General features: G+C 38.0%; 2 protein-coding genes across 3 annotated transcripts in view; one reads left to right on the forward strand and one right to left on the reverse strand.

Moving 5' to 3' along the window:
* LOC116180243 (pickpocket protein 28-like) overlaps positions 1 to 12,305 on the reverse strand; it is a 33,644-nt gene extending 21,339 nt beyond the window's left edge. Inside the window, exon 1 of the mRNA XM_031500138.1 lies at positions 12,217 to 12,305. The gene's annotated coding sequence lies outside the window, so the exon portion shown is untranslated. The remainder of the gene's footprint in view (positions 1 to 12,216) is intronic.
* On the forward strand, positions 619 to 21,241 carry LOC116180244 (insulin-like growth factor-binding protein complex acid labile subunit). 2 transcript variants are annotated; one of them, XM_031500140.1, is made up of 2 exons: positions 619 to 676; positions 17,881 to 21,241. In XM_031500140.1, the coding sequence occupies exon 2, from the start codon at positions 19,638 to 19,640 to the stop codon at positions 21,129 to 21,131; it is 1,494 nt and encodes a 497-aa protein (XP_031356000.1). In that variant the 5' UTR covers positions 619 to 676; positions 17,881 to 19,637; the 3' UTR covers positions 21,132 to 21,241. The 2 variants fall into 2 exon arrangements, with proteins under 2 accessions (XP_031356000.1, XP_031355999.1); XM_031500139.1 differs by lacking the exon at positions 619 to 676 and adding an exon at positions 16,584 to 16,733.
* Positions 21,242 to 22,510: the final 1,269 nt, after the last annotated feature.

Raw genomic sequence — 22,510 nt, forward strand, 5'->3', positions numbered from 1 at the left:
CTATACATTTACAAATATCCATGCCCGAACCCGGATTCGAACCAGGGACCCTTAGCACCACAGTCCAACTTTAACAAAACTGCGCCACACGGGAGTTGGGAAAAAGACCAAGGGCATGAATTTGATGAATTTTTGTTAACTATAAAATGTATTTTGTAAGATTAAAATAAATTGTCGTTAAAAGTGATTGTAATACTGAGGATCCTTCGACATTTCGTTGTATCGCTTTATTATATTTATGATTTACACTAACCCATAAAGTTTGGTCGAAATCGGTTTATAACGTGTTTCTTGGAAGTGATATAAATAATATAACGGGCGATCAAAAATGAGTTGCTGTCGAGTCGCCTTTGGAAGTTCAAGTTAAATACTAATTCCCATGTAAACAAAAATTCCAAAGGTGACTCGACAGCAACTCATACTTGATCGCATTGTATAAACCTATAAATCCACTGGTACTATTACAATGGGGAGATAGAAATCTACTTAAAATCTTTATATGGAGCTAGACGTTCTCTCATTCAGGAGCTCTAAACGTAGGCATTTGACACCAACCATATGCTCGCCAGTAGAGGATGCCGGTTACGGAACACCTGATGCCGGTCCACAATCGTATGAAAAACATACGATCGTAGACCGGCGTCAGGACGTGTTCTGTGACCGGAATTCTTTCCTGGTGAGTATTATAATACATTTTTTTTAATAATTTTCTTGAATTAAGTAAACATAAATATGTTCTCAACATTAATTGATTCATTAGAAGCGTTTCCGCAGAACGTCTATATTTACATCTCCTAACATAATTATTCTTTATTATTTATGGAACACACAATTTTTAGCTATCCACAAAGTTGTCAACGTTAATTACATATTTTCTTGAAATAACTGTTATTTACAACCATTAATTCGGTTCCTCCGACACAATTTTTACTTTAACAGCACTGCATAGCATATGCGCCAATAATTTCCGCTTGTCAGTAAAAGCGTTTTTAATACAAACTACAAGTGCGTCATTCGCGCGTAAATTCCCATGTTTAATTCCCATTAATCTTAATTTTCGTAATTGAATTAAGCTGTCTTCTGTCTAAAAAATTGGAAACGTTTCCTTAATAACAACATAAATCCGATGATTGGTGGCATTTGAAAATGACATTTCAAAAACATATCAATTTGTACCTTGTATAATAGTCGTAGCAATAGACGGTTGAGGTGTCAAAGACAATTAATCATTAATTGCACAAGGATTTCCATTAAAAAAATAGTTAGTCTTTCATCCATTTCTCTCCTTTTCCACAGTTTTCCAGCATTTCACCCCTGCATGTCCTTCCATCTTCTTTTCTCCATTTCTCCTATGCTCTCTCCTCATTTGCGCCTCTAAATCTCGCTATCATCTTAATATTTTTTCATTCCCCTTTTAAGTATTCCGGTAACGACTCTTTGAGCTGCTTTGTTTCTACTGTTTCTCTTAATATTCTCTCTCTGTTGCTGTACTTGTAGGTCCATTTTTGTAAGTTCATCTTCAATCCTGTTCCTTATTTGTTTCCGCTTTTCGTCCGCAGCCCGTCCGCATCGATTCTTTTCGTAGTATTTTTTCCTTTACATTATTTTTGAACCTCCTTTCTCATACTCCTCACAACTGTCGCATCGCCACATCTCTCTTTCTTCTTAGTTCACTTATTTGTGAGCCCCATTAAATCTTTGCATTTGGTTCTCATTCATCTCCTCTTCCCAAATCTCATCACCTTCGATTTTTCGACATTTAACTCCATTCCTATCTTTCCCCAGTACACCTCCCCCCTTTTCATCATTTCCTTCTTCCGTTTCCGCCTTACTGTGTCGTCCGCGTAAGCCAGGGACCCTGTCTTCCTTCTTCCCACTAAGTTTCCCCCATTTTGACCCTGTCTTAATATTCTTTTCATATCTCTTATACAGAAATTATATAATGTTGGACTAAGTGGACATCTGTGTCTCAGTTCTTTACTTGTCCAAATACTTCTGACTCCTTCCCTCCTATCCTTACCCTAATTCTTGTCTCTCCATGTAATTTCTTCATTCTATCCTGTAGCGTCTTGTCTATTTTCCATCATTTTCCATACTTTTTTCCTTTCCACTCAAACGCTGCTTTCCTTTCGGCCCTTTTTTCCAATTCTTTTCCCATCAACATGTGTATATACCGTCAATTGTTCCCCCAGTTGTTCCCCTTCCTCTTCTAAATCTCAATCTCCAACCGCCTCGCTTCTCTTCTATTTCCCTTTCTAATCTTTTGTTAAATGTCATTGCATATGTTCTGTACGCAGTCGTTTTCGTGATTCCCCTATCATTTTCCATACAGTTTTTATCATTTCTCTCTTCCCATCTATTTCTCCTGATTTCATTGTATGATCTTCCAAAAGTCCTCCTCGATTTTCTATACTCTTCTGTGCACTCTGTGTCCACCAATCTTTTCTATTATCTTTCCTCCTCCCCTTGATTTACCTGTTTCCACGTTACTGGTATTTTCATATTCTCCTTCATACTTTTCCACATCACTCCTCTAACATCTCCTATCTCTTTCTATATGACTCCACACAGTCTCTGGTCCATAACTGTATGCTCTTCGCCTTTGCATTTCTGGACCTTCATATCTTCCCTCTTAAACTCATTACCATTGGTTGGTGACCCCAATTCTCTCTTTTTGAATTCTTCTATTTCTTCAAGTATTTTCTCATTTACTATTATATCAATTACCGAACTCCCCCATTCCATTATCCCTTTTTTACCCCTGTCAATATACCTCCTTTTCTTTATATTATCCATGTTCAGGAATTGATACCCGTTCTTTATTTTCTATCTAATCCTTTATCGTGGTCCAAGATATGAGCCTTACTTCGAGCACTAAACGCGAAATAAGCTTCTGTTTTGGGTTAACCGGGTAAAGCACCCAGCTATGTGTCTTTCCCGGGTATTATGTGTATCAGTAGTAGAGCGTTGGGATACATAGCCAGAAGGGCGAGTGTTCGAACCTCGGATGAGGTAAGAATTTTTCATCTGTGGCAGAAAAAGCATTATGCGGATCACTCTGTAAGTGAACATAAGCATACTGAGGGTGTCCAGAACAAGAGAGGGACAATAAATAGTGATTTTCAAATGAAACGTGTTCCCTGGGGAGGTTAAGATAGTCATACGCGGTCAAGGACAACTAATTCCAGTATGTTTTTGTTACCTAAATAGTAAATAGCTATTATAAACGATTCAGTGTAGTGCCTTGATCTCACTGATACCAAAAGGATATTGAATCCTATCTTCGAGTCTTTGTCGCTGTAAAAATGGTTGTCTCCAGCATAATTTTGTATCAACAGAAGGACCGAGTTATATGATAGGAACATTACGCAAATTATACTTATTTGAGGTAAGAAAAAGCTTAGTAAGGAACATTCTGATTTGTACCGGGTGACCCAATATGATCGTTCCTCGGCGATATCTCGGGAACCGTTCATCGTATGAATTAGGGGTAAAAAAATATTGGGTAAATCGGTTATGAAGAATCGCTAAAAGTTCTAAAAGTAACCACCAGAGGGCGTAACTACCATCTTAAATTTTAAAATTGCATTTTCTTTAAATTTCGCATAATAAACTAAACATTCTTTTTTCACATTTTTAAAGAGAACCAGTTTATCTATCATTGTCGTAAAAACAAAACTCGGATATTTCAAAAACAAAGATGGTGTGGGGCGTTCAATTGTTTTTGCAATAACTTGCTTTAACTTCTTAACCGTTTGACCGATTGTAACAAATTTGGTATCGTTGAAAAAAGCATTCATTGGGCAACAAGAATCAACCAAAATATAGTTAATTTAGTTAAATCCTTCTCCGCTAGGGGGCTAGTTTCTACACTATGATCTAAAATATTCCCGGTATTTGTCGATGACGGGAAAGATTGTTTGGAAAAGGACCCTACACTTTTAGGTAGGCCTTGGAAAATTAAACAAATGAAACACGATGCATTATAAAATAATAACAGCCGTAATTTGTAAAGTACTCTACTGTGTTTACATTCAGAAAGTGCAGTTTTTTGAATTTGTAATCTTCTCTAAAATGCCGATTTCTAACCAAGAAGCATTTAATATGCTGGCGGCGATGCTTGTGATCGGTTCGGATAACGCAAATAGAAGATGCGGGCAGCGATTGTCGCATTTTGAAAATACTCAGAAGCATATTAAATGCTTCTTGGGTAGAAATCGGCATTTTAGAAAAGATTACAAATTCTAAAAACTGCACTTTCTGAATGTAAACACAGCAGAATAATTTACAAATTACGGCTGTTATTATTTTATAATGCATCGTATTTCATTTGTGTAATTTTCCAAGGCCTACCTAAAATTGTAGGGTGCTTTTCTTTTGCGCCATCGACAAATACCGGAAATACGAAAAAGTAAATTTAAGATACAATTTAAGCATTTTTATTAATTAATTAATTAATTAATCTCATTTTCCCAATATTTGAGGTTTGGAACGAAATTTTGAAAAACGGTTTTCACTGGCCCCTTTGGATGTTATTTGGCTACTTTTTCACAAATATAAAGTCATACCATTCCATTTTTTTAAATTTTTCTAGGATTTTGAGTCATAGTGTCAAAACTAACCCCCTGGCGGAGAAAGATTCAACTAAATTAACTATATTTGTTGATTCTCATTGCCCAAGGAATGTTCTTTTCAACCATACCAAATTTGTTCAAATCGGTAAAACGGTTAAGAAGTTAAAGCAAGTTATTGCAAAAACAATTCAACGCCCCACACCATCTTTGTTTTTGAAATAACCGAGTTTTTGTTTTTACGAAAATGATAGATATACTGGTTCTCTTTAAAAATGTGAAAAAAAAATTTTAGTTTATTATGCGAAATTTAAAGAAAGCAATTTTAAAATTTAAAATGGCAGTTACGCCCTCTGTTGGTCATATTTAGAACTTGAAAATATTTTCCAGCCATTCTTCATGACCGATTTACCCAATAATTTTTTTTATCCCTAAGTCATATGACGAACGGTTCTCGAGATATGGCCGAGGAACAGTCTTATTGGGTCACCCGGTACGTTCTTAAAGATATCACCTATGGTTATTGAAGTTTTTTGTATTGCATGTATTTTTGCATTTAAAAACCCACTACTATTTTCGTTCCAATTTCAATAAAGGGAAGTTCCAATTATGATTATATTTTAGGTGAATTTTGTGTAACAAAATATGCTTAATATTTGATATTGTATTAGATTTAATTAATTTCAGGTTAATTCAAAAAACCGTGCCCACAAAAATTTAAAAACCAAGAAACATACAAAGAAATTTCAATATTTGACTGATCCTAAGGATACAAACATCCTAAGCAAACAAAAAATCAAATGGCCCATGGAAGCGAACAGAAATAGAAGAATTTTTATAGGAAATTGCTACTAGGAAAAATCATTAGAATCCAAAAAACTTAAGAAATTCGGAAACTGAAGAAAACAAAGAACAGTAAAGTACAAAATAATATTCAGAACAGCTGTCCCTGTAAGATCTCTTGTTTTAAGAGAACCAATACAGTAAACGGAATTGGCTTTGGAATATAATCGATAAATGCAATAGAAAATCTTTAACAATTAATACAAGTATGGAAAATAAGTCCACAAGCAGAATACTCCTTACAATAAATAGAAGCAACAGTACCTTTAAAAATGTAAGCTTATTAAATTAATGTCGATGACCAACGCATATAAAGTCATTAACAACACAGCCTTGTCTTACATAAATAATATTACCAAATTTGTGTATTCTTAAAAGGGGGACTCGAACTTCGGAAAATCGAAGTGGGTAATACTGCCATTCCGGATGAGGGATGTCGAACCACTACGTCTGCCCATCAAGCTACTAGTTTATCGAAAACTCTAATGTTAACGATACTGTTTCGGTGGTGATAATATCCGGGAAAAGAACTAAAATGGGGAAACCAAACATATGCTGATACGATTAGCCTTGCCTACCCGAATAGCTGGGTCCCCATATAAATACAATACAAAATAGATGATTCGAATTCGCCTGGAACATGTGATATAAAGTAACCTATAAATAGAGAAAAATATTGTAACCAGCGGAAATATGAAAAATACGCTTACCTAGATTAAGGTTAACACCAACTTAATTCACGTAAATACGCCTAGATGAATAATTTCGGCCATTTTAACTATATGCCTCGGGAATTTCAAAAGATTTCAACATCTTTCGCAAAATTAGTACCTATCTCGGTACCTATCATTTCTAACGACAAAAGCAAAATGTGACATTTCCTTCATACCTATGGTACCAACTCACATTCTCTATCCAAACCCTGAAGGCACATTCAGTTAGACACTCCTATGGGTACTTCCTAAATATTTTAAGAATCATGGAAGAAACTTAAACGTGTGAAAAGACTTAAAAGATCCGCAGAAAAGAAACCCGACAAAAAAATACTGTCAAAAAGTGAAATAATTTTAACAACTGAAAAAATTCACAAATGTGCCAGTTGCTATAGCGGATTAGGTCTAAACTGTGTGTCGAGCAAATCGGGAGAGTAATACGATTTTCGTAATATAATCAGGGCTATGTTTAGCGTGCGATTGACTGTTAGACAAAAATATGTTATTGTAAATAGAACTGAGAATTAATGCTCGTGAAACTGAAACATTTAAAACATTTTCCCATTATATTCTTATTTCTGGAAGCACTTAACTTTTTCTGTAAACGATACGTTTTTAAGCGACCCAAAAACCAAAATAATTATGTCGTTGGGTGCACCATTTCACACATCCTTATGTGTTTTCCGCATTGGATTCATCTGACCCTTCGAGTACTTCGGATTCTCCACGTCCTTCTTCTCCTCGGTTTCTTCGTCGTTTCCATCCGTTCATCAAAATGTAAATAAAAAGTGTATATTTGAATTTTGGCGGGAGAATTGACAAAACCAGAATTAAGCACTATTCTTTTGACCCTTTGGATTGGCTAGATTCTTTAGACCACAATTTTTGAAAATTCTTTGATTTGTTCCAGTTCTAATTCTTATCAGGATACCTCTGTAAATTTTTCAGATTCCTTCGAATGGACCTCTTCATCCGTTCACGTGCAATACCCGTCGATCTAAGACACCTTGCATTTTTTTCACAGCAATGCGGAACCACAGAATAGAATTTCAGAGTAAAATTTACGTTCAGAAAAAAATAATAAAATAAACGCCAAAATATCCGAAAATAAACTTTCGCTACACATATATAATAATCGCAACATTTGCTTCAGGCGCCAAAAGACGGCTTTGAGTAATTATATCACCGCATAATAAAAATATTTGGGAGATAATAATAAAAATAAATAATATTACATTTGCGAACATAATCGGCACTTCATTTTTCTTCGCGCGTGTAAAAGCTTAAAATTAATGTTCCGTGTAGTTTTACTTCATTTATATATTACTTTTTTTTTTATTTTGCGCTTTTGACAAAAGGAAAGTGTTTTGTAAGTTAAAAGCGTATAAATTGAAAGTTTACAAAACCGTTTTGGATTTAGAGAAAAAAAAGGGGGAAAGATTTCTTTGCCATTCAACAAAATTACAGTACAAATAAGGCTAATTTCCATTGAGGAAATTACTTTCTTCCCTGAACCTCTTTTTGCACCATCACTACTCCTACTATACTCTTTCTTGGTCTTCTCCGTCCCTAATTAAGTATTCTGATTTCCGTTTCTTTACAGGACCAGGTCTTTCTCCTCATGCCATCTTCTTCGAATTCTTCCAACCTGAGCAAACTCTATGACCCTTTTGGTGATGTAGAAGACCAATTTACTATTCTGCTCCCACTACTCCACTAATTCGCAGATCATGACCATACCCTTGAACTCGCCATCCAGAGCTATAGGCGCTTCCACCTCCACACGCACCTTATGGATAATAAAGATGACTCCATTTACATGGAAATTCTGATTGAAACTGAGTAAACTAGTCTTAAAAGAAAAGAAAAGGATTAAGTTAAGTTCATACGTAATAATTTTACAGAATAAAAGGTAGCGCCAATCAGCCAACTTACCTTTGAGAAACTATTCACTAATTTTATACAAATCAAGAAAAAGTATTAATCGAATCGACCAGCACTACTTGACGGCTCAAAGTCAAGGCCCCCAACGCTATCCTTCTGGATTGATTCCTCATCTTAAATTTACAATGCCACCAACAAAATAGAGCAAAGCATTTAAATCGGTCATATGAGCGAATCGAATCCATTTGGCCCCTCCAAAAGCGTCCGAAGGGCATTCAACAAAACTCCTCGGCCGTTTAGTATTTTATTTTAAATTCAGGACTTCCGATGGACCCGCATCATATCATTCCGCGTAATCCTGACTCATGGGCCCTCTTAAGCACGTAGAACCTACTAAGATTGTATTATCGCTCGACAGACTGTCACCTGTAACTTCCCTAAGGCATGAACCGATCACTCGTGACCCATAAAAATACAGATCGCGAATTTGATTAAGAATCTACTGACCCTTAAACGTAGAAATCCATACACATTTTCTACAGAATAACCCCCAAATGGGAACACCCTGTATAAATGTAATAGTGTAATGTAATGTAATAAATGAAGGTGATAAGTAACTTAAAACTAGAAGAAGAGAATTAAATAAAGGAAAGAGAGAAGATAGGGAACAATATACTGATAAAAGGAGTAAAGAGAGAGAAAGCACGCAAAAATGGCTGAAAGAAAACCTACAAGTAGAGGGGAACGTAAAGGTGGAAACAATTGAACTAGGGGAGAGATAAAATAATAGTCGCGGTAATCATCTGTAAAAAGAACAGTAAATTATAATGGGTAAGGATAAAGAGAAACAGGATATACATAAATGACAAATTGAGTTATGAGAAAAGAAAATAGAGAAATTAGAGAAAGCGACTGAGAACGGAAAGGGAAGGAAAGTAAGGAGGAAAAAGTAGTGGGAGACGAAGATCACACATGGAGTACTGGGAACAGTACTCAAGAGAGCGGGACACGAAAAGGCAGGAGTGTGGAGTGAGAAATTAACAGTAAAAGAGAAGACATTCGGATTAGGGGGGGGGGGGGGGGGGAGGGTAGGGGCAGACAGAATAAAGAAGGAAAGCGGAAAAGAATGGAAATGATTAATGTGAAAACAACGTTATAACATAAAGGGAAGAGCAACAGTTGGCATATTAACAGGGATCAAAAAAGCGATAAGAGGGTAAAATAGGAGGAAGGCATACATGAAAGACGAATGAAAGTGGAGGGGAAGAAAGCCCAGAAAGAGTTATAAAATATAGTACAAAATATGGTAGATTTAGAAGAGGAGGGGGAAGAAGCCTTATGGGGTAAAGGCTAGAATACGGAACAGAGTGCAACAAAGAGGGGGGTATTGGAATTGGTGAGAGAGGATAGAGAATGTTAAATGGAAATATGGATGGAGATAGGGACAGACATACACGAGAGGAAGAGGGAGGTCGGTAAGTGATCACATACTTATGAAAACAGACTAAAGAAGCAAAAAGAAGAAGAAAAAGGATTTCTTCTATTTCAGAGGAACAATTATTTTAGGGAGAGGCAATAACATGAAAACTGGTAAATGAAAGGGAAGTGAAGTCGTGAGACTGGTAGAGGGTGGAGGAGAAGAAGTTGAGAGAATATAAAAAAGGACAAAAGAAAAGGTAAGGAAATAGAAGAAGAATCAGAAGGAATACATAAAAAAAATCAGGTAAATAAAACAGAAACGTTTTTAGAAAACGATAAACAGAGCAAAAGGAAAAGCATAATAAGTGGAAAAGAAATAAAAATACAGGACTGAAAACAGCACTTTATTAATAGGAGGGACACTCTTTGGTACTACATGGAAAACAGGAAAAACCGTGTGTGATAGAGGAAGATGGAGGAGAGTCAGTGGAAGGGGATGAGATATCAAGAGGACAAATTAAACAGCAATTGAGGGAACTGAGGAAAAGGAAAGCGGCAGGTCGGGATAAAATAAGGTATAGATAGTATAGAAGAGCTGAAAAAACTAATAAACAAGATATGGAGGAAGGAAGACTATCGGAAATGGTGTCCATTTGTAAAAAAGATGATTCAGGCTGTATGGAAATGACGAATGCACACAGAATATATGCAATGGTGCTGAATGAAAGGTTAGAAAGGGAAGTAGAAGAGAAGAGGATTTAAACAATAATGAGATTCAGAAGAAGAACGACTGATTTTATATATGTATTGCATACATTTGGATTATAAAATAAGAGCGCAAAACCGTTACCAATTTTCATGGATTGGGAAAAGTATGGAAAATGATGGAGAATGGGAAAATATAAAATAATTTTGCCCAAAATGGTCCTGAAACCGTCATTTTCATGCCTACCTTCTGTCAGAAAATTTTTGTTTCCATGAGAGAGGCAGAGCAGACTACGTTTCCTGCCGCATCTGTCACTTTACCGGGCGCACCGTCAATTTACTGGCCGCATTTTTGACATTTCCAAATGTCTACAATGACTCATGTCATCAACATCACTGACAGATTGACATTAATCAAAAGTTATATATAAGAGTTGAAATTTTGTATTAAAAGACGATTTCGAAAAAAATTTAATACAAAACTCGTCAGTAAAATGTCATTACCTGACTCCGAAATTAAAGTACTCGGCCCCAAAGTGGCCTCGCTCTTCAATATTTCCTCGCCAGTAATGTATCACTTTCCTGATTTTTATGTAAATAACTATTAAAGAGGAGTCTGAAGTATTCTGGAAAATTAAAGGATTGAGACAGGGATGTCCACTTATCTGTAGATTATTTAAGATTTACATAAATCATACGAAGAAATTAGGTCAAAGTGGAGGAATCGTAATGGGAAAAAGGCATACGTGCACGACGCGTTGATAATAACGACCTTGGAAGAAGGGGGAAGCAGAGGAATGTATAATGGGGGAAGGAAAGGGTAGGGGAATTTGAATATTTAGGATACTAGATGCAACGAAATAATGGGGCCAACGCACAAATAAAGTAATTAATAAAAAAAAGGGGAAGTATATCGATGAGACGCTATGGTGGGCGGTGTGGAATGGAGAGGTGGGGGTACGACGAATGGGATGAACTAGAGGGAATGTATTTCAAGTTGGTGCTGGGACTAAACGGAGGGACACCAAAGTACATAGTAGAGGAGAAAATGAAATAGAGAAAATACGCATAGAGAAAGAGGGAGTGGATTGCTGAAAGAATTGTCAACGAGGACGAACACAAAAGGAAAATGGTGGGAACCAAAGAAAATTGAAAGGTACTAATGGGGATAGACAGAGGTTGGAAGGAAAAGAGAAATTGAGGATGGAAGAAACGGGACCACAATTTGTAATTGCAGTTACAGAAAGAGCAAATCGAGAATTCACGAGGAAACAGAACGAGTTAATAACGGAGGGGGTGTCGAAATATCTAAGGGAGGAAAAGGAAAACATCAATCTTATATCGAAGTTCGGATGGGGAAACGAGAATAGAGGAAAGAAGGGGATAAGAAAATAGGAGAGGAAAAGGAAAATATTGTCCATCTGATATGGGAATGGAAGGAGGTAAACGGAACAAGAGAAAGTAGGAAATAAATACTGGGCCAGGGGCGAAGGGGAGAAATATGGATGAAGGAGGTAACGGAAAAAAAGTTGAGCAAATTTAAACTGAAACTTGGATCCGTTTCTTGACTAGGAAATTTGGTTCAAGTGTGATGCTGACATTGGGTTTGAGATTGAACCGCGTAAATATTGGGATTTAAAAACTCAAGAGAAGGTAGCAGATGCCTACAAAATTCAAAGTGGGAGACCTCTAGAGGTGTTGAGTAATAGATAGTTCAAATTGATGATTGATTGAGGGATGGAAACATTTAACTGAATCCAAAGAATCCAAAGTTTCCTATTCTAGCAATTTAAGTTCTAACTCAAGTTGTGTAAATTGACGTTGGAGCACAACCTGTCGAGTCTTGGAATTTAAAACCTTAGTAGGGCATAAAATCGCAAACCTCATCTCATGCTAGGAATTCCTGTCATAGTACTCCTAGCGTAGGCGATAAATGATCACACTAAAAGCCTTTTGGGCTCCTGAAATGACTTAATATGCAATATAGAGAAAGAATTGTAACCATCCTAACTATCTCACTTATTTTTCTTTTACGTGCATAAGGTATTACGTGTAGGCATTGAATAAAATTATAAACTTACCAAATCGTGCGTTGCTCTGTGCACTAAGACGATACAATAATAATAAAATCAATGGCCATAATCAACCACCTACACTCTAATCAAAAGCTAAACCGCTAATGAATTATTAATAGCCCTAGAAATCTCGCGAAGTCTGGGTTATTTTTGTACCAATCAAAATAATATGCCACCGTCTTCTTAGGGTTTCTGTTATTTACCGATGTTCTATTAATATTGAAAACAATAACCTCTCCGAATATGATAGGGTAACGAAATTGCGGTCGCCAACAGATATAATTACGCGCAACTAAATAACCCCATGCAGAGGGGAAAGCTTGCAGTGAGTTGGAAACGGGTATAGCCAGACTAATCCGTTTAGCCTGCCCATCAGCACCAGAAGAGACCGACTAGCCTCAGAAGCATTCATCGATCCTGTACGATATAGTGATGTCCAGTACGGCACGAGAGGATCGAGAAGGCCCTTGCTCATGCGTTAAAATTCGAAACAGCACAGAAGGTGTCACATGGTACCCATCGCATGCGAGTAGTGGAATCCAGCAGCAAAAAAGAGGACTCCAGTGATAGTATTGATGGAAAAAATATATCATTTACCAGCGTTTATCCAAGAAGGAGAAAAATCTGGGCATGCGGAAAGGCTGGACATCTAAGAAGAAAAACTAGAGAGAGTCGATGAGTAGGGGCAAACGTCGACTCGCAGTTATCATTCCTCGAGTACCACGTTACAATAGCAACAAAAATCATCAAACGGATCAGTTGTTTTTGAATTTTTTTTCTGCTATGCTCCATATCTGTGGTATTAATCCATTTGCTTTTTTCTTTATTTGTCTTATGTGAACACTTGGTCCTCCGTTTTTCATTAGTGTGTACCCAAGGTATTTAAATTCCGACACTTCTTCTATTTCTCTTCCTTCGATTTTGATTTTTCTGTGTTTATTTCTTTCTTCTTGCGTACCTACTTTTCTAACTGTGTGATCATTTCCCTCATTTCTGATTGCTTTGTTGCAAGGAACACCATGTCATCCGCGTATGTTAATGACCATATCTTTTGTCCTCCAATTTTTATTCCTCCTGCTTGCCATTTCCTTAATGCTTCTTCCAGGTCTGCCACATAAATGTTGAAAAGAATTGCACTTAGGCGACATCCTTGCCTGACTCCATTTTCCGTCCAAAAATAGTCTGTGTGTTTGTTATTGACTTTAACTTTACTCTTTGTTTCATAGATTTCTTTAATCCTTTCTATTGTGTTGCTGTCGATATTTTTCTTTTCCAAGCTCTTATACAGAGTGAGCAAGAAAGATTGAAGCGTGCCGCTTCAGCTAAATTGGCAATGTGCCGCTCATAGCATATGCTGATTTGATACAAGATACGAAATACGAATAGACGCACGTCACTGTGACAGCGCAGAACGTCATTTTCGTATACAACTCCATACAAAGAAGGTAGTTTTGATATTAATAGGAACAAGCGGTGATGACGCACGCTTCAATCATTGTTGCTCACACGTTATAATTCGTTCCTCTAGATTATCGGGCGTACAGGGCGTAGACTTTACCTCCTTTCTTTTCCAGTTCTTGTTATACTGCGTGATTCATTATGTATATGTTGTCTGTCGTCCCCCTTCCCTTCTTAAAGCCCATTTGCGTTTCCTCTAGTATACTCAGTGACATGGAAATTGCAACACCAAGAAGGAGTTGGAATTTTTTGACCAAACTTGGCAGAAACGTTTAACTACTAAAAGGTAACAATTGATTAACATTTCATTCATATGAATCAAGTGGTAATGGCTTATTTGACAGCTCTTTCATTTTTTCTAGTATTCTTATATCGCGTACGTTTTGCGAGATTTTGATCAGTTCTTATTGTTTTCGCTTTTAATCGTTTCTTTTGATGCTGTGGCCTGTGATCATGCCTGAATACGCCAAAGTGGAAATTACCGCGAATTAAGAGAAGTTGACAGGTGTCGTACTGTTGGTTTGGGCGGAGGTGGTTTTTCGTTCACAAAAATTGCAAGTCACCTTAACCGAAGCCAATCCATCATGATTCTCTGCAATCGGGCATGGATTTGGGAAGGGGCAGGATCGTCGTATAGAGGAAAGGGAGGGGGCAGGAAAGGGTGGGGGTCGAAAAAGAACAATTGAAGTGCGGGATCGCCATCTTTGACTTATGGCAACAAGAAACCGATTCTCTAGTACCAGGTCAATTGCCGATCAATTGTTAGCTAACGAAGGTCGTCCTGTAACACTTCGAACGGTTTACCGCAGAATCAGAGCTTACGACTTGCAATCCTATCGGCCACATCTTTTGTTACCATTAACAGCTCAACACCGCCAGCAGCGTTTGGATAGGTGTCGGTTGCGACGGCACTGGAACCTAGAGTGGCATAGGGTGGTGTTCAGTGATGAATTCCGATTTTGTTTGGGTATGCATGATGGCCGTATGAAGGGTAGCCGAAGACGTGGGGAACGTCGCAATGTTGAATTTTCTGTTACGAGGCATGTGTGTGCACTAAGCTGTGGGGACTATTGTATGCGGTACTAATAACTTATGGGAATAGGGTTCGTTTGTTATTCATTCGAGGTAATATGACCCTCCCAGCGATATGTGGATGACGTGATAGAACCCGATATTCTTCCATTTCTTCAGCAGTTGGAAGACCCACTTTTCCAGCCAGCCTGCATTATCCTGATAATGCCCATCCCCATATTGAAAGACGTTCTATGGACTTATTTGCACATGATAATGTCAATTTCTTGCCATAGCCACCCAGATCTCCCAGTATATCGCCTATCGAGCATGTTTGGGACATTATGAAGAGAAGACTGACGAACTTACCGCATCCTCCGCAGACGCTGCAAGCTCTACACAATGAAAATTACATGTTGCTTCAGTTGCTTGGGACACAATACCTCAATAGGAAATCGACCGTCTGCTAAAATCGATGCTACGAAGCGTGAGGGAGTGCGTATTGCGTAACCAATAGGGAGGGACTACTATTATTATTAATAAAAATATGTTTATATTTCGTCCTTTTTCTTTTAAATTTTAATCAATTGTTACCTTTTAGTAGTTAAACGTTTCTGCCAAGTTTGGTAAAAAAATTCCAACTCCTTCTTGGTGTTGCAATTTCCATGTCACTGAGTATATTTCTTTGTCCTCTACTTCTTCATTTAAGCGGTTGTTTAGTATTTTAGCGTAAAGTTTGTATGTTGAGTTTAAGAGTGTGATTCCCCTATAGTTTTTGATGTCATATTTGTTTCCTTTTGTGTATATTGGGCATATTTCTCCTTCTTTCCAACTTTCCGGAAATCCTCCTCCTCTCCATACACTATTAATAATTTTTCTAATTTGCTGTTTCACGTTTTCCGGTGCATGTATTATCTTTTTTTCATCTTTGCTATTTTTGCTTCCATTTCTTCTTCTCCTATTTCTTCATCCTCCTTTTCACTTCTTCTTTTTGTTGTTTACCCTCTGAAGCTTATCTGTCTGTTTAAACTTTGTATAAAGTAGTTTTTCCCTTCTTCTCCAATGTCGTCCGTTTTTTTCTGTCACCGCTATAGTTTTTGCTTTTTGATTTTTTCTAGTGCAGCGTCGTATTCAGTTTCTCTGAATTCTATCTGCTTTAAATGTTTTCTGTATTTTTCTATTGTTTGTTCTGTCCAGATTTGTGTCGTTTTTGTAATTCCTTTTGTTAGTTTTTTTTTGTTATTCTTTGGTTTATCGTTTTTCTTACACCTGTTAATATCACTCCTTTCGTTCTTCCTTTCTTGTTTTCTCTTCTGGCGTATTGATATTCCCATTCAAAATCTTTTGGTAGTTTTTTCTCCCAATTTTCCCAATATTTTTCTTCTACCCATACTTCTGTCATGCTTATTACATCATAAGTTTTCACGTACTCCCAAAATTCTTCATCTTTGTTGCGGATTCCCGCCACGTTCCGGAATCCAATTTTGATGTTTCCTTTTTTTGTAATATTTTATTTTCTTCTTCCTTTTTTTGTTTGTTTTTGTTGTCACCTGTTGTTCCTTTGTGCGACCCCCCCCCCCCCCGATTGTGTATTAAATTTTTAAAAATTCTTTGAGATTTCCTGTGCTATTGACTCGGGAATGTCTTTGTCCTGTCTTTATTCCACTTGCGTATTTTTTGCGTTTAGCAATCTAACCCACCCACTGTAATTTTCTATGGGGGAAGTTTAAAGTTATAGCTTATTTTTTAAATCCAATTATTCTCTTGGTCTCGATATTGCAATTACAAGTAACACAGTTGAAGAGATAATCCCGGTACTGAGTACCAAATGAACCGTCAAAGGTCATTTCGATAAAAACGCCAGTTAGTCATCTCTTTATGGTCTTGGTGATTAGAACTTGTCTTATCATCAGAACCCAATTTCATATCAGTGTATAAAACACCGTACGTCGGGTGTAGTGGTCCAAATTGTTAAAGTGTAAGAATCTTTGATAAGTGAACTGTTTCGCACGTTTGTTAGGAATTCTTCAAATTGTTGGATCCACCCTCCATAGGTACGTAAATAAATTTTGTCCTGTCTCCTGTGGTAACCATCGCCACTGTTTTTGGGCCTTCCTTGGCGTGTTTTTCTTTCGTCATACTTTTGCCGTTTGCCTTGCTTTATTTTTGTTATTGAACTTAGTACTCAACAAACACAACGAATTTAAAATTTGTTATCTTGGATTGACTTGTTAAATTCAAGATAACTCCAGAGGGTATCTACATAGTTATGTACATTTAGGAGCGCGCCCCATTCCTTTTGTTTTCCATACGAAAGGGGTACAGCGGTCACGGCTTTTTGACAGATTGAGTGGCATCAAGACAGTCGAATGCCTTCTAAATAGGTGGATGAAAGGGCACGGGGCGTGTAGGCGTGTAGGTGCGGTGGCCATTATTTTATTTTTTATAGACCTACAAAAAGAGATCACTGATTGTCAGATCCGGGTACCGGGCTGACAAGTTGACCAGTTCTCCTCCACGAATTTACTTTTGAAAGATTTCATGTCAATAATCACGGACCTATATCGCATAATAATATTCTCTTAAAGCACTGTCTAAATTTCCTTTACATAAATGGTACGACTGGAAAAAGGGCTCACTCGTAACAAAATACGTTCCACTACCGCTGACTGCGATACACCAAAAGCCTAGAGTACCAAAAAAGTTTCGTTTAACGTCCGGTGCTCTTTTTTAAAACATTATTTCCTTTGCGTTTTCTTTCCTTCCTCGTTCGTTAATCTTCTGAGAACATCTGCGGTAAAATGAGATTATTTTTAAACTAAGGAGCCTACGCAGCGATAACGTTTTTATCTCAATAACCGGAGATAACATGGGATGAACTTTTGCAAAACATTAATTAATTAATAAATAAAATAAGCAAAAATACACATAATTAAATAAATAATTCTGAATAAAGTCAACAATGACTTCAAATTCGAATAACATGATCGAAATTATGTTCTTTGAATTAGTGTAAAAAATAAATGAAACTAACTAACATCGGGCACGTTAATGATTACGGATACGTAATGGTAAAATCGTGTAATGGACAAGCGGAGTGGAAGAATTAACTCTTGATCCGATTTTCACACATGCTCTTCTCTTCTTCCCTTAACTCTAACGTTTAGTGTTGCCTCCTTGTAAAGTTTCTGTTTTTTTTAGGGGAAATGCACCACAACGTAGGCATTCTTCTTTCCTTACTGTTCCTGCTAGTGCAGAAGTCAACTACAACATGCGTTGTTGAAAGAAACGGATGGTCTGGATGTACCGCCACCTGCACGAGTTTGGAACAAATTGGTTACTACTTGTGCGACACAACTGTGAAATTGTCAATAGAGAATACGACAATCCCAAAACTTAAAGAAACCACAATTCCAAAAAGTAAATCTTCACTGCGGCAACTCTCTCTAAGGAACTGTCAGCTGGAAGCAATTGCTAACAATGCCTTTGAAAGAATGCAAGCATTGCGACAACTGAATTTGCAAGAGAACAAAATCACGGCCGCCGGATTCCTCGACAAGAAACTTCCATTGCAAGTATTAAATTTGAACTTCAATAACTTGAGGAGTATTTCCGTAGATGGAAATTTACTCGGACAATTGGAAGAGCTTTACGCGAGCAACAATGATCTTCAGAAGGTCAAAATATCCTCAATGAGACTTCGAGTGTTAGATCTTTCATATAACAGACTCCTCAGTGATGACAACTTAAATTTCACAAACGTAACGACTCAGCTGAACGTTCTCAATTTAAGCTCTAATCCCCTGACTACATTGAGGTCGCACTCGTTCGTTTATTTGAGAGGATTGTCGCAGTTGTACCTGAAAAACTGCAGCCTTCAAAGTGTGGAATCTGAAGCTTTTCGTGGATTGGATAACTTGAACGTGTTAAGATTGAGCGACAATCTTCTAAGGGTGCTACCCCAGTATGTATTTGTGGAGTTGTCTCGCCTTCGAGAGCTCCACCTTGACAATAATCACCTGTATACGTTGCAGGCGGGCGATTTTAAAGGACTTGGCGCGTTGGGGTTCCTAAATTTGTCCAACAACCAAATTGAAGCGCTTGACAAAGATGTATTTCAAGGGCTGGCAGGTTTGGATACACTCATTTTGGCTAATTCCAAATTGAAACGGGTCGGGGTCGGGGTGTTTCCCTCGACAAGTAATTTGAATTTGGCGAACAACAGTTTGGAGGTGTTGACAATTGACGTTTTCAGTGCGGTAACTGGAACAATCGATTTGCAGTTTAATCCGATCAAAAGCTTTGGAGAGGGAACAGCTTCAAGTGAGTTAAACGCAAGGGCCGTCGATTTGGTGGGTGTCGACTTTCAGTAGTTCAGAGGTGGTCTCAGTAGGTTTAGTGGGGTTCGATGTTTAAATCTGTCCCATACAAACTTAAGACAAATCGCATCTGACGATTTCGCCAAGTTGGTGAATTTAAACGACCTAAACCTGAGCCATAACAGTTTGTCAGTGATTGTGGAAGATTCCTTCCGAGACCTGAGTGGTTTGGGCAGTTTGTGGATTCGGAATAATTCGATCCATGAAATACGGGTTGGAGCATTTAATGGCCTGCAAAATTTGGGGATTTTGGATTTGTCTCAAAATTATATTAAATACTTGTCGCGAGGAATACTTTCGGGTTTGCAGCGATTGAACGCTTTAGTCCTTGCACAGTCGCACGTAGCGAGCATTGAACCTCAAGCTTTTCAAGGTTTAGGGCAGTTGGCGACCTTAGACCTTAGTCACAATAAGTTAGTCGTCTTGAAAGCTAATGTGTTCGTTGGAGCGACAGGGCTCAACAGTTTAGATCTCAGTAGAAACTTCGTCCAGGAAATTGCGTTGGGTTCCTTTGCAGACTTGCAGCAGCTGTCATTTCTGGATCTATCCTTTAACAATCTAAAAGATCTTGACTCGGATATGTTTAAAGGCTTAAATCTGCTACAAACTCTTAAGTTAATCGGAGTAACCTCCCAAGAACGCACGACGATTAAAGCAGGATCGTTTAGTGATCTACCAGGGCTTACAGCAATAGACTTGCGCCAAAATCGTTTCAAGCTTATAGAAGGTGGTGCCTTCTCCAAACTGGACAATTTGAAAGAAGTGGACTTTAATAAAACCACTGTCACGGCCATTCAAAGTTTTGCATTCCAAGACATCAGGTACATCAGATACTTGAACCTTTCGGGTTTACTTATTAAACTCCTAGAACCGAACGCATTCAGTTCAATGGACAGATTGGTCACATTGGATTTAAGCAACAACAGCTTTACTAAAATTAAGGGTACTTACTTCAACAACCTTCCTGAACTGAGAACCGTTTATTTACGCAATATTCAGCTGGAGGCCGTAGAATTTGGCGCTTTCTCTCACTTGGACAATCTCAATTCCTTCGACTTTAATGGAACTTCAATTGAAACGATCCAAGGCGAGGCCTTTACCGGGGTCAACTCGTATAGCTCCTTTAACTTGTCAAACTTAAACATCAAGCACATCCACCCTGACGCCTTTACCAATATCGCGGTATGTTACGAAATGAATCTCAGCCACAACCTCTTAAAAGTCATACATAGAGGCACCTTCGGAATAGACAAGCTTAACAAGTTGGACCTCAGCTTCAATGAAATTGAGGAACTAAAGGCTGGCACGTTTGACGGTTTCGGTTTCCGTACGTTGGGCAGTCTAAGCTTAAAAGGCAACCGACTGCGCCATCTCCCATTTGGCGCGTTTTCAGGTATCCTAGGCATCCAGGTAATTTCACTAGCAGAGAACCTCATCCATAAAATGGAACCGGGCGCGTTTAACGGTACGCTAATGCAACCGGATGGCGAAATCGTTTTGAATTACAACAAACTGAGGGTGTTGCACAAAGACACCTTTTTGGGCATTCAGAATTTGCAAAACCTGAACATTACGCACAACAAGCTAAACGAGATTAAATCGCACGCTTTCAACGGGCTGGACTCCTTGAAAACGTTGGATCTGTCAAACAACATGTTACACGCCTTCGAGTTGCAATCGTTTGCAGGTTTAACCAAAGTGGAAAGTTTGGTATTGGCAAGTAACGCTTTTAGAAGTTTTCAATTTGGAACATTTTCTCACACGTCCACCCTGACGTACCTTGACATATCGAATAATAACATCGCCCACATCGACGAAGGTGTTTTTTATCCTCTACGAAACCTGGTGCGATTAAATCTGGAAGGCAATCGCATGAAACACCTCGACTACGACGTTTTTCTGAGCTACCACGCACGTCTGTCGAAATTCAATTTGAATCGCAATCTGTGGCGGGGATGCAATTGGTTGGCGAAGCTATTAAACGCATTGAGGGTTCGAGAGGTGGATTATTCTGAAAAATCCCGTAATTACGTGGGTCTAAATGTAGATGGTATTACTTGTTACGAGCGGTAGGGTGCGTTTCCTTCCCGAGAAGAGAAGATGAACAACCCTATGGAAAGGATTTGATACTCCAGTTTTATATGTAATTTTTTTTTAAATAAAGCATTTCGATGTTCTATTTATTTGGATGATATTTAGTATAGTAACAGTAGTATCATAAGCAAAGTGAAGCCGAGTCGCGATCAAGTCGATAAAGGATTAGTCAATGCTGGTAAGGAGTGACAGCGAATCTTTCCGGAGAATCCTTTCCTTTGTTAATTAATATAACACAAACCCATTTTTGAATTTTATATAATTATGGATAAAATCGCATAATGTACCACTTCATACGGATGGCAGGCGCTAATCAGTTTTTTTAGCAATATAGGTGTGCATTTTGGTGAGATAGAAGCGTATCGCCCGAATTACGCAGGTTCCCTTTTCCAAAGCGTATCTGCTATTGGTTTTACGGCGATTCGCGGAAATTGCGTTGGTTCCGTTTTATCTTAGCATAAATAGCGAAGCAAAAAGAGAAGGAGGAGACGGGTAGCGACTGTGAACGCGTACATACCATCTACTCGATTTTAATGGCGACAAGAGCAAAGTTGGCCCAAAAAGCGGATGGGTGGCTACAGTTTAGGTATAGAGTTCGGGTAAACAATTTAGTTGCGTTTTTTTATGCTCAAGTTATAAATAATTCATAAAGTTAAAATGGAGCAATTATCGAAACGGCGTATTAAGTTACGAAGAAGGAACAATCGTCTCATCGTGGTGATAGTACAAATATGTTGTTAAAGGACGCCTCTATTTATAAACTTTCATCAACATCGCGAGTACGAACTGATCCACCTAGATCTTTGATCTGGCGGAAGATTTATCACTGCTAGAATCAACGGAAGTTTATTTAATCTGGGACGAGCCGTTTTTTTTCAGCACAGTTGGAATTTTTCTTTGTCTCATAAAGGAGCTGCAATTACCAAAGGGCGCAGACCTTGCCCTAGGGTACTTTTACCACCACGCAGGTTTTCAATGATTACGGGCTAAGAATTATTGTGAAGTCCTTTTTAGCGCATTTCCACCAAAATAAAAAAAAAATGCGCTATTGTGGCCACTTTGCACGCCCGTCCGTCTGTCCGTCCGCTAGTCTTTTCTTAAGAGCTATTGTTCTACTTTTTTCACTATTTGGTCCATTATGGTGTCGAGGTTGCACCAAGGAAGGAATTTTTTCTGCGTTTATTGCTAAGAAAGTTATTGCAAAAAAACCAACAAACCGTTTTTTACATGTTTCATAATTTTACACTTTTGCCGTTTATTAACGATCCTAGAGATCGTTTATAATTTTGTATTGCTGTCTGTCGTCTGTCTGTCCGTCTGTTCCTTTGTCTGTCTGTCCCTCTATCTGTCCGTGTGAA

The sequence above is a fragment of the Photinus pyralis genome, unplaced genomic scaffold (assembly GCF_008802855.1).
Source record: "Photinus pyralis isolate 1611_PpyrPB1 unplaced genomic scaffold, Ppyr1.3 Ppyr1.4_LG9, whole genome shotgun sequence".
NCBI lineage: Eukaryota > Metazoa > Arthropoda > Insecta > Coleoptera > Lampyridae > Photinus > Photinus pyralis.